The sequence below is a fragment of the Lissotriton helveticus genome, chromosome 2_1, assembly GCF_964261635.1.
Source record: "Lissotriton helveticus chromosome 2_1, aLisHel1.1, whole genome shotgun sequence".
Lineage (NCBI taxonomy): Eukaryota > Metazoa > Chordata > Amphibia > Caudata > Salamandridae > Lissotriton > Lissotriton helveticus.
This window is the reverse complement of record NC_136059.1, coordinates 333,924,415-333,936,978: the sequence shown is the minus strand read 5'-3', so window position 1 is coordinate 333,936,978 and position 12,564 is coordinate 333,924,415. Positions and strand designations below refer to the sequence as shown.

The 12,564-nt window shown below is 50.5% G+C and overlaps 2 protein-coding genes across 2 annotated transcripts in view; both read left to right on the top strand.

The window, feature by feature from the left end:
- Window positions 1-12,564, top strand: part of LOC144819343 (uncharacterized) — a 122,593-nt gene that overhangs the window by 71,868 nt on the left and 38,161 nt on the right. The gene's annotated exons all lie outside the window — the stretch shown is intronic.
- Window positions 6,684-8,220, top strand: LOC144819091 (uncharacterized). The gene is made up of 3 exons (XM_078677099.1): window positions 6,684-7,169; window positions 7,277-7,501; window positions 7,597-8,220. The coding sequence occupies exons 1-3, from the start codon at window positions 6,684-6,686 to the stop codon at window positions 8,218-8,220; spliced, it is 1,335 nt and encodes a 444-aa protein (XP_078533225.1).

Below are 12,564 nucleotides of genomic sequence, written 5' to 3'. Positions count from 1 at the left end.
GAGGAGTCCAGGATGAAGTCCAGGTTGCGTGCGTGGTCTGTTGGTTTGGGTGCGCTGCCCAGGGCGGGTGGCCACCAGGAGTCGTCCCAGACGGAGGGCGAGGAGCCCAGGATGAGAACTTCCGTCTTGTCTGAGTTCAGTTTCAGGCGGCTGGTCATCATCCACTCGGCTACGTCTGTCATCCCTTCGTGTAGGTTGGCTCTGGCGGTGGCTGGGTCGTTGGTGAGGGAGAGGATCAGCTGAGTGTCGTCGGCGTAGGAGATGATGTTGAGGTTGTGTTGGCGTGCGATGGCTGCGAGGGGGCTCATGTAGACGTTGAAGAGGGTGGGGCTGAGCGATGATCCCTGTGGTACGCCGCAGATGACTTCGGTGGCTTCTGATCTGAACGGTGGAAGGCGGACTCTCTGAGTCCTTCCGGTGAGGAAGGAGATGATCCACTCCAGTGCCTTCTCCTGGATTCCGACGTTGCTGAGGCATTGCACTAGGGTGCGGTGGCAGACAGTGTCGAAAGCCGCGGAGAGGTCCAGGAGGATGAGGGCCGCTGTTTCTCCGTTGTCGAGCTGGGCTCGGATGTCATCGGTGGCTGCGATGAGGGTGGTCTCGGTGCTGTGGTTGGCCTGGAAGCCAGACTGCGAGAGGTCGAGGGATCCATTCCTCTCGAGGAAGGCGGCCAGCTGCTTGTTGACGGTCTTCTCGATGACTTTGGCCGGAAACGGGAGGAGCGAGATGGGGCGGTAGTTTTTGAGTTCGGTGGGGTCCGCTGATGGTTTTTTTCAGTAGAGCGCTGAGTTCGGCGTGCTTCCAGCTCTCCGGGAAGGTTGCGGTGTCGAAGGAGGTGTTGATGATGTCCCGCAGGTGGGGGGCGATGACAGCGTCGGCCTTGTTGAAGACGTGGTGAGGGCAGGGGTCGGTTGGAGATCCGGAGTGGATGGAGTTCATTGTACGGATGGTGTCTTCGGTGGTGATCGGGGTCCAGACGCGGATGGAGGTGGTGGGGGGCGTTGGTGCGGTCGTGGGGAGCGTTGGTTGCGTGCTGAAGCTGTTGTGTATGTCCGCGATCTTGTTGTGGAAGTAGGAGGCGAGGGAGTTGCAGAGGTCTTGCGATGGGGTGATGTCGTTGCTTCCGACATTGGTGTTGGAGAGCTCTTTAACGATGTTGAAGGGTTCCTTGCTGCTGTGTGCGTTGTTGTCCAGTCGTTCCTTGAATGTAGTTTTCTTGGTGGCGTGGATCAGTTGATGGTGTTTTCGAGTGGCGAGCTTGAGGGTAGTCATGTTGTCTGGTGTTGGGTCTCTGCGCCAGGCTCTTTCGAGGGCTCGGCAGTTCTTTTTGGAGCTCTTGAGTTCGTCGGTGAACCATGGTGCTTTCTTACTGTTAGGCAGGGTCCTCAGTGGTGCGAGGTCGTCTGCGCAGGTGCTGATCCACTTCGTGAGGTTATCGGCGGCCTGGCTGGGGTTCGCTGAGCTGGTGGGAGGGTGCTGGCTCAGGGATGCGGCGAGTTGGTCGGCAGTGATCTTGTTCCAGCTCCTGCGAGCAACCGGTTGCTGGTGATGGTGGATCGTGGTTCTTCTGAAGCTGTAGTGGATGCAGCTGTGGTCCGTCCAGTGGAGTCCGGTGGCGTGGCTGAAGACGATGTCCTTGCTGGATGAGAAGACGGGGTCGAGTGTGTGTCCGGCGTAGTGGGTGGAGGTGGTCACCAGCTGCTTGAGACCGAGGTTGGCGAGGTTGTCCAGCAGGGTGGTGGTGTTGCAGTCGTTGTTGTTCTCCAGGTGGAAGTTGAGGTCCCTGAGGAGGATGTAGTCAGCGGAGGGGAGGGCGTGCGGGCAGATGAAGTCGGCGATGTCTTCGCTGAATTGTGTGCGTGGTCCCGGGGGTCTGTAGATGAGGGTGCCTCTGAGGGTGGTGTTGGGGTCGGTGTGGATCTGGAAGTGCAGGTGTTCGGCGGTTGTGAGGGTGTCGTCGGTGTGGTCGTGATGCGGATGGTGTTCCTGTGGATGATGGCGATGCCTCCTCCGGTCTGATTGCCGCGGTCCCTCCGGGTGATCTTGTATCCGTCCGGGATGGCGATGGTGATGTCAGGCGCTGAGGAGGCGTTCATCCAGGTTTCCGTGAGGAAGGCGACGTCTGGAGATGTGGTGTCGAGGAGGTTCCAGAGTTCGATGGCGTGTCTGTGGACGGAGCGAGTGTTGAGCAGGATGCATTTCAGGTGGTTGCTGCTGGTACTCGGACTGGTGGGTGAGCGTGTGGTGCAGGTCCGGCTGCAGGTGAACTTGCAGGAGTGGCAGCTGAAGGGTCCGTGGGAGCGTCTCGAGGTTGCTTGGTAGCAGCCCGGGATCCGACCGGTGTTGAGTGCGTTGAGTTCGGTAGAATCGTAGGACAGCCGGGTCGTCTTCCGTCGGTGGGGGCCAGGGGTCCTGGCCCTGGGCGCGGTCCAGGCGCGGGCGGGCGCAGACGGGCTTACCTTTGGCGCGCCTTCGGCGCACAATCGGCGGCCCGCTGCGCGTGCGCACGGTCGCCATTTATGGCGAAGTGCGAGGGAGGGAGGAGCAGCTGGGAGGCGGGAGCGGGGAGGGCACAGAAGGTAAAGGGGGCGTGTCCTTAGACACGGCGGCGGGAAGCGGGGAGCGGGGCGGGAGGGCACCGGGGAAAACGGCAAGGGAAAACGGCACAAGGGGGCACAGAAATCCGAAAAAGGGGGCAAAAGCCTAAAGAAGGCTACAAGGCAGCACAAATACCTAAACAAACACAGTAGCGCAGGAGGCCACCCCGAGCGATGGCGGGGGCGTGGTCAGCAGGCAGGCTGGCTCAGCGAGGCTGAGAGTCAGCGGCAGGCGGGGGAGCACACGCTACAGCTGGTGGCCGTGCGGCGCGGGGGTGTCCTACGAGTAGGTCACACTCACCTGTGCCGCACGGTCGCCATTTATGGCCAAGTGCGAGGGAGGGAGGAGCAGCTGGGAGGCAGAGCGGGGAGGGCACAGAAGGCAAAGGGGGCATGTCCTTAGACACGGCGGTGGGAAGCGGGGAGCGGGGCGGGAGGGCACCGGGGAAAACGGCAAGGGAAAACGGCACAAGGGGGCACATAAATCCGAAAAAGGGGGCAAAAGCCTAAAGAAGGCTACAAGGCAGCACAAATACCTAAACAAACACAGTAGCGCAGGAGGCCACCCCGAGCGACGGCGGGGGGCGTGGTCAGCAGGCAGGCTGGCTCAGCGAGGCTGAGAGGCAGCGGCAGGCGGGGGAGCACACGCCTCAGCTGGTGGCCGTGCGGCGCGGGGGTGTCCTACGAGTAGGGTAAAGGGTGTTCCACTGGTACTACAACTTTTTATGTTAGGGGTCAGCCCCAGGACCATGTCCCAATCTCTGTAATTCAGGAGCCTTGAGACAATGGGGGGAGCCTGTGCTCCCAGAGGGGGCAGCGGCCCATGCGAGCTGTGCGCTTGCTCTATATTAAGGACAGGGGAAAGGGACTCTCCTAAGAGGCCATGAAGCATGGATTCAACAGAGACCTCCATTTTATTGAAAGCAGTAGATTCCGTTACTCCTGTGATCCAGAGGTTGTTGAGGAGGGCCCTTGATTCCAAATGTTCATTCTCTGCCTTGATGAAGTCAAGTATCTTGTCCATCTGCAGTAGATGTTCTTTGGAGTCAGCCTGGGTGTTGTTCACATCGGAGACGTGATTTTCCAGATGATCCAGCCTGCTTTTCTTGCTTGTCCACGCGTTGCTTCATGTGGTCCAGGTGACTAGTGAGGATATCAAGCTTTGTGTCAATAGCTTTGAGGCTGGTCTTGACGTCCACAAGGAGTTCATTGAGGTTCATATCATGTTGGATGGAAGCCACAGGATGTTCGGAGGCATCTGTTTGCAGCGGCTCCTACTCATCCTGCTGGGTGTGCCGCTTGCCTTCAAAGGTAAGTTTGGGCTGGCGTGCCTCCTGTTTGCCCATGATTGGGAGTCAGCCAAGAAGAGTGTCCTGGAGCCAATAGCACTGTCAGGGCCACGACAAATGATGTATTGATGTCGGGGCAGTAATGGAAGTGTATCACAAGGGAGGTTGAGACAAAAAAGATAGTATAGCCCCACGTGGGAAGCCACTGGAAGTTGTGAGTCTCTTCAGAGCCCAGCCACACCCTGACCAAAAGCCCCCACGGGGTGCACAAGCAGGCTTGTGGAATATCGGGGTCTGGCAGGGAGCAAAAGGACCCCAGGGCAACACATTGATTGAGGAATTATGGAAGTGCAGCTCGTCACCTCAGCAGGGGATCCCAAGCAGGAGTGATGATGAGGGCTGAATGAGCAGAGTGTGGCACTAGAAGCAGTGGCAGCGATATCATCCAACGGGGCCAGGAGAAAATGCCAGTGCAGGCAGGGGCAAGTTGTGCTCAGGAGCCAAAACAAGAGGCACACAGGGTAGAGGAAAAAGTGCAGACCCGCTTGCTGCTGGAGGTCTTCTGGGTCAGTGCACGTCTTCTCTGCACCAGCTGGTTGAATATGCTCCTTGCTGTACGGCCCAGGGGCTGGTTGCTGGCCCCGCCAGCTGTATTGCGGCACCCATGCAGGGGGGTGACCATGCAGATCCTCTAGTAAGCCACCCACAGGGCACAGACAGGATGTCGAGCCAGCAGTGGAGCCACAAGCGGGGACCACAAACCACACAGGCTGCACCCCACCCGGGCGTGAAGGTTATAGGGCCAATAGCCCAGCCGGGGCCAAACAGCAGCTGCCACACACTCACAGCGAGGTTGGCCCTGGCAGCACAGGGCCACCCTCTTTTGCTGCCACAGCACCCGCGCAGTCCGGACCGTGCCTCGGTGCATGCAGGCTGTGGCCTGGAATGCAGCTCAGTAGGAGAAAGCCATTAGCTGCTGGCAGCGCCCCTCATTCAGGGAGGCCAGGGCGATGTATAGGTTTGGCTATGTGGCCGCTGCTAGCAGGATTCTGGGAGGATGGTGAAATCATCCAGCAGAGCCCTGCAGTGAGTTGCCATCTTCCAGCCTCCAAAAGGAAAATTTACTACAGACATTGAGAAAGACAGAATACTAAAAATCAATACTTCACCATCAACTTATCTTTTTTAACTAAAGTGTTCCGCGCAGAAAACATATCTCGTAAGCTAAGATCGCGAATAGGACTGACATACGTATTTCAGCCAGGGAATAGTGAAACCCCTATCCAGATTAAGACAGTCTGAAATTATCTCCCTATTAAGACTATCCTCAGCACTGGACTAGACACTCACCAGAGGAAGAACAGATACATCTTTACTTTATCAGAGATGTAAGGTAGATTTAACTCTGAATGTAGAAGATGATTAAAACTGTTAGGAAGAAGGTTGAAAAGGCGCCTATAGATGCGTTTTCCTTCTATTTGTAAATTAGAAGAATTATGCCACCACCAAACCCCTGTACCATACAAGGCCGTGGGGACACACTGCAGACTTTATTTTGGTGTAGGGGAATCAAGGGGAATATATTCCCCCTACCTGCGGTAGAACCAGTCGCCCTGCTCAACTACAGGCAAGCAGTGTTAACCTGAGGCTGGCATGAGCCTGCTGAATCAAAGGTAACTCCAAAGTAGATCAAATTGTTCACCCTGCTCAATATAAGGCCACTAATTGGCAAGAGCTGAAAGTTCTTCCTGCCTGGGCCGCACGTCATATTGTGGGGTTTCCCATAATTGGTTAGCAGATCTAGGTTGCTCATAAAGGAGACAAAGGACTCCACTAATATACACAAGGCTCTTGGTGTCCAGCCATTTAGACAGTGTTGTCAGCATAAAAAAAAACACTGGGACAGCCAGATTCGCAATTCTAGGGACATTCCTGGTGGCATCAGCCAAGTGGGGGCTCAAATTGTTAGTGTAGATGATAAACAAAAGAGGGGCCAAAATACACTCTTGGCGGACCCTGCCAGCTAAGGGGATTTATTTTGTCTGGAGTTTTATATAGCGCAAACTTGACCCGAAGGTATCAGAGCTCTTTACGTGAGCACCAGTTGAGTATCACAAGGACACATTAATATAATGTCAGAAGTTTCTCCTGCTGGGCCATAACATATTTTTGCTGCTAGATTATCATGTAGGTTGTGCAGAAAGTTCACCAAGGTGATTTCAACCCTCAAATCCAGCAATATCAACCAGAACTTAGCCCTGTTCACTCGGTCAAACACAGCGGATAAGTCAGTAAAGGCCAGGTATAGTGGGAGTAGAAAGTAGGGATACCATTCCTCGTCATGCGTGTCCCCAAAAGTGACAGGTCTGTGTGTCCTTAAAAGTGCCAGGTCTGTGATTGTCACCAAATGTGACAGATCTGTGATTGTCACCAAATGTGACAGGTCTGTGATTGTCACCAAAAATGACAGGCCTGTGTCCCCAAAAGTGACAGGGTGTTCCTGTGCTTAAAAGTGACATGGATGTGTGTTTCCTTTAAAAAAAAAGTGACCGGTCTCAACCCCCCTCTATGATGACTGTAGGTGTTCATTTGTCCCAAGGCGCGGTCTTCCAAGGGGCGGTGTTTGTTTTGGGACCGTCAGCGAACCAGAGTCCTATGACGTTTGTAAGCCATTGTTATGGTGTAGAGGTGTACGCCCCTTTTAGAGGCTGCTTAGGATACATATACGACTTCCTTAAGAGCATCGTACAGCAAGCAGAAGCCTGAATACGAGAAGGTGCCCTCACCCCACATCAGTATGAAGAGATACAACCCATTTGTGAAAAGGCCAGTGTTGGGCGGCTCCCAACCCACTATCAATAGATATTACCGCACTTTAACACCCCTGGTAATGGACGAGGATGCTCAACAAGAAACCCCTAGGGCTATGGGCTGCGACGTTACTGGTTTTGGCAATGGCATATGTAGGCCTATGGAAGCTCACCGTCTCAAGGATTGCGTATGTCGGATGTCCCCGATTAAGGGAGACAGCAGCGACAGTGAGGTCTCATGTAGCGGCAGCCTGCTTGCTGGCCTCAGTTCAATGGACCTGGAGGAAGCTGAAGAAGCTGTAGCACCGCCTAATACACCCGTCTATGAAGACATGGACCTTCAGGAGGATAAGGCTGCCGAGAAGGTTGTTCTGCACCATCCTGCTACAAGCGTCGAAGATGATGGGGCATCACAGGACATTAGCGACTCTCAAGATTTCAGAGCAGCCGCCGAAGACGATGAAAATGCGAAGGTTAGTAACATTTTAAAAAGAGAATGTTATGAGCAGGCAATTACATAGCGGTGTATTTTATTTCTTCAACTAACGAACTGTCAATATTTTCTTCTTTTTGACCCTAGAGAGCAAACCCAATCGAATACACATACTTAATAAACTATGGTAAAAAAGATGTAGCACCTCCTAGCACACCCAGCTATGATGCCATGGACCTTCAGGAGGATACGGGTGTTGAGAAGGGTATTCTGCAACAACCCGGTACAAGCGTCGAAGATGATGGGGCATCGCAGGACATTAGTGACTCTCAAGATTTCAGAGCTGCCGCAGAGAGCGGTGAATATGCAGAGGTTAGTAAGAAAATGTTATGCGCGGTCACCTACATAGCGATGTATTTTATTTCTTCAACTTACGGATTGTAATTCTTTCTTCTTTTGAACCCTAGAGAGAAACCCCAAAAAGGCCTGTGCCAGAATGGCGGTCTACAAAAGCGAACAATGTAATTTTCAATTGTCTGTGGTGCTCAAAACAGGCTGAAAGTTCCACGTGCCAAAACCGTGATGGCTGCGACAAGTGTGTATGCAACTCTGATATGTGTGAAAAGGAAGATGAAGGCTTGTCATACTACGCAAGGGAGGAAGTTAAGGCTTTCGCCGCACAGGTGGTCCTAAACTGTGTCAGGCGTGACTATTACAGTCTTTGTAACGGCCATCAAATCAACGATCCGCAGCAGGACGCTCACGAATGTTTGTGTGAATCATACAGAGCAAGAACAATACGCTATATTTGTAGTTTGATAGATCCATACAAGGTGTATAAACTGCTAAGGGTGGTGTATGGGTCGTACGCTGAAAAGAAGCTTGTCCACCCTGATATGTTGAGAATCTTGACGGCGGCAATCAATGAGATCCGATATGCCTATGACCCGAGCTTAAAATTACCGGGTATGCAGGGTATGGGCACCACTTTCAACAGAAAGATGATAGAAAAACTCGTAGCAAGGCGTATGTGTAATCTGTATAAAAAAAATAGAAAAATAGGGTCTTTGGCCCCTCGAAAACTGTTTTAAACAGGGGCTTATTTAACGTTACATGATAGCGTGTATTTAGAACAAAGTAATAGAATGTTACACCGCAAGGTGACTCTGTGTTAATACGTACTTACGACACTTACTGTGAAAAATGTAAAGTATACTCTGTTTATGATTTGTTAAATTTTTTCTTTACTTTTTTAATAAAAGGCACTTATGCAAAACAAGTGGCATTCATTGTCTGGTGTGTAGCGGATGATAACATGTCGGGGTCCCTGTTACGAAAACTTTATTATGATACACGGGGAGTTGGCAGCTTGGGAAGCGCCGAAGCTCTATATAGAAGGGCTGTAGATGAAAACGAACCTGTAAGCAGAGATCTGGTGAAGAACTGGTTATCCGGAGAGGAGGCATATTCACTACATAAACCCGCCAGAAGACGTTTTAAGAGACGGCCTACAATCGTTAATGCACAATTAGATTATCAATGGCAGGCGGATATCATCAGCCTTCAAGATTTAGCAAAACATAACAACGGAGCTCCCTATATATTAACTGTTATAGATGTGCTCTCCAAGTATGCCTACGCAGAAGCGTTACGAGATAAAACTGGGGCTAGCGTCACGGCCGCTTTTAAAGCCATCTTCGAGAAAGGGCGAATTCCTCAAAAACTACAAACAGATGCCGGTAAAGAATTCTTAAACAACACATTTCAGAAATTATTAAAGCACCACGGCGTTCAACATTTTGTAACACACACAGAGGTAAAAGCAGCAGTTGTAGAGCGGTTTAACAGAACTTTAAAGACTAAGATGTGGCGGTATTTTACGGCCCACAACACCTACAGATACGTTGATGTTCTGCAGGCCTTTTTAGATGTATATAATGCCAGTTATCACAGGACCATCAAAACAGCACCCGTAGAGGTAACGCATACTAATTAGTTAGCTGTTTGGAGAACTGTGTACGGACATAATTTCGCTACAAAGGTGAAGAAGCCTATTTTTAAAAAAGGTGATCACGTAAGAATTTCAAAATTGAAAGGGGTCTTTACGAAGGGTTACCAACAGACTTTTAGCGATGAAATATTTATAGTGGAAAGTGTGGAGCTTAAAGAGGGTTTGTATATCTACAGGTTAAAGGACTATGATGGGGAAATGGTGTCTGGGGTGTTTTACAAGGAAGAATTACAAAGGATACCCGCCGATCCGCACAGGGTGTATAAGGTGGAAAAGATTCTGAAAAGGAAAGGTAGAGGCGCTAATAGTCAGGCATATGTCAAATGGAGGGGGTGGCCGGAGAAATTTAACAGTTGGGTGCTGGCCAGCTCCCTGAAGGGTGTGTGAGCTGTGGAGCGTCTAAAAGCTGCTGTTAAGATGGAGACAGCGCCCTTTTATATCACCCTGCCGTCCAACGCTTCTAAAGACATGTTCCCCGACAACCAAATTTCTAATTATACAGTGAAATTGGCTAAGCCTGTGGACCTGAAAGGTGATTGGGAGGTAGCCCTAACCGAGATCCAATACCCTAGAACCTGGAACACATTTACACAGACCGAGGCTAAGTTTTACCTAAAACGTGAGCAGGACCCGATGAGCATGCACGAGAGCATCCCATACGGCTACTATCCCACAGTTTTAAGTGTTGTCGATGCCATCAACAAAGCCATAGGGACCATCGAAACATATACGAATACCCATCTGTCACTAGATAACGTCAGAAGGAAGGTGTTTCTTAAAACATCGAGTCGCACCACAACGTTTAACTGTACCGGTAAATTAAGCCGCGTTTTAGGAACAGTACAGAATGCTAAAAGTCCGGTCGAGCCGGATCACACGTGCCCTGATATTGACGGAGGGTTCTACACACTCTATGTGTATAGCGATATTGTAGAGGCACAGAGGATCGGAGACAGTTACTCGCCCTTGTTAAGATGTGTCCATGTACAGGGCGAAAATAATACGATGGTCAATATTCAATTCAACAAACCCGACTACATAGCAGTTTCTAAAAACCATTTTGACACTATTTCAATTATGATCTTCGACGATCAGTCGCAGCCTGTGTCCTTTAAATATGGGAAAGTTATTGTAAAGCTTCATTTAAGACCGAGACGCGACAGAGGTTATTAAGCAGCCGGCATGGTGGTGGTGAAAACATACGGGGACCCTTCAATGTACAGGGACTATTACCGAAACCAGGCCGGCTATGGAGGCCCACCGTACTTTCAAGGGTCACCTGTTATGTATGGGGCTGGTCTAGAAGGTTTCTTCCGCAGTCTTTTTAGAAGAGCTATGCCATTCTTGAGAAAAGGCTATGAAATTGTAAAACCGCATGTTAAGGCGGCGGCTTCGAACATTGCCCATGATGTTGTTGGCTCTGTTACTTCGGCGGTTGCCGAACGTATGAACAAACAGCCGCAAGAAGGCGCTGGCTTAGTGTACAAGCCGCGCACGAGCGTTAAAAGGAAGCGCCGTGCATCGAGACGCAGAGGACCGCCGGCCCCCTATAAAAAAAAGAGGAGTTCTTCAAAGCGTGCTCAGAAAAGAAAAACCCCAAGACGGAAGAGAGCTACGAAGAAGAAGAGATCCTCCTCTAAAGTAAATATTTTTTAAAGCGGCACAAACTAAAGCATGGCCTTCGTACACTGTGCATCGGGCGAGTGCGCCAAATCCGAGTTAGACTTGTTTACTCTAAAGCCTACACAGACAAGCATCGAAAACAGCTTCTTCATGGAGGTATCGCCTTTAGCCGCTTTGACACCATTGGCCCCTATTGAGTTTTATGTATCAGGGTCCACGGATATGTATCTGGATCTCAACAACACGCTACTCCACCTTATGTGTAAAATTGTAAAAGCTGATGGTTCCGACATAGCAGCAGACGCTAAAGTGGCTACGATAGCTTATCCCCTCGCAACCCTGTTTAATCAGGTGGACATCACCCTGGGCGACCGGCTCATCACACAGAACGATAACATGTACGCCTACAGAGCCTACCTCGAGAGCATTCTAAATTACAGTAGCGATGCCCTCGACACGCAGCTTTCATCGGGGCTCTTCTACAAGGACACATGTGAACATTTTGAAGTCAAGGAGTTGGACGGTGAAAATCAGGGCTTTGTAAAAAGAGCCAGTTTTGCATCGGCCAGTCGCCAGTTTGACCTTCTGGGCCGCATACATTCAGACCTATTCTTCCAAGATAAACTGCTCATCAACGGAATCGATCTTAAGATCAAGCTCACGCGTAACAAGGATTCATTCTGTCTCATAAGCGGGGATGCAGAACAGTACAAGTTGGACATACGGTCAGCTAGTCTGTTTGTAAAGAGGGTAAAAGTGTCCCCGAGCGTCAGACTAGCTCACGCCGACGCTTTGCAAATATCAAACGCCAAGTACGCTGTGGAAAGAGTGACTCTGAAGGTATTCAGCATCCCAGCAGGTACACGGCTAACGCAGCAACAGAATTTATTTCTGGGACAATTACCTAAGCTTATCATCATCGGATTTGTAGACAATACAGCTTTTAGCGGCTCCTACGCCGCAAATCCCTTCAATTTTAAGCACTACAACATCAACTACGCCGCTCTGGTCCACGAGGGTACCGTGATTCCTGCAAAACCCTACACACCCAGTTTTATAAGCTCCAACTACATCAGGGAATACCAGGGGCTGGTTTCGATAACCGGGAAACATCTTCGGGACTGTGGTGTAGCTGTGACAAGAGAAGGCTATGGGACCGGATACACGCTGTTCGCATTCGACCTGACCCCTGACATGGAAGACGGTGATCACTACAACCTTGTCAAAAACGGAAATCTAAAAGCGGAAATACGATTCAGTAATCCGCTACCTGCGAATGTGAACATGATCGTATTCTCGGTATTTGACAGCATCATTCAGATCAACCACGCCAGACAGATTTTGTTTGACTATCTTTAAACGTTTGTGAAATGGACACTGTGCAGATACGGGACTTCTTAAGCAGGCACAAATACGCTAGGAAATATTTTTTAGGTGTTTTCCCTAGCGATGGGCTGCCTACCGAAATAGGGTCAGAAAGACCATGTGCCCTAGTCTTTAACACCGATCCTCATTACAAGGGTGGAACACACTGGGTTGGCATGTTTATAGATAGTGACACGGTTACGGTGTTTGACAGTACATCTGAGTTCCCCGAACACAGTATCTATACAAAACCCATATTCAAGTTTGTGAAAAAAGCTGCGGCGAGGGTTGAGTATAATAAGCTACGGGTCCAGGATTCGCTTGCCATCACATGCGGGGAACACTGTATTTATTTTATCAGTAAAATGTCTGAGGGTACGTCGTTTAGAAATTTCTTAAATCTATATTCGAGTGACCTTGTTAACAATGACAGTAT

Bases quoted from the DNA above. Each gene is read 5' to 3' on its own strand.
- LOC144819091 (XM_078677099.1), top strand. From the start codon at position 6,684: ATGAAGAGATACAACCCATTTGTGAAAAGGCCAGTGTTGGGCGGCTCC. The intron at 7,170-7,276 runs GTTAGTAACATT...TTTTGACCCTAG, and splicing joins AAGACGATGAAAATGCGAAG to AGAGCAAACCCAATCGAATA. The intron at 7,502-7,596 runs GTTAGTAAGAAA...TTTGAACCCTAG, and splicing joins AGAGCGGTGAATATGCAGAG to AGAGAAACCCCAAAAAGGCC.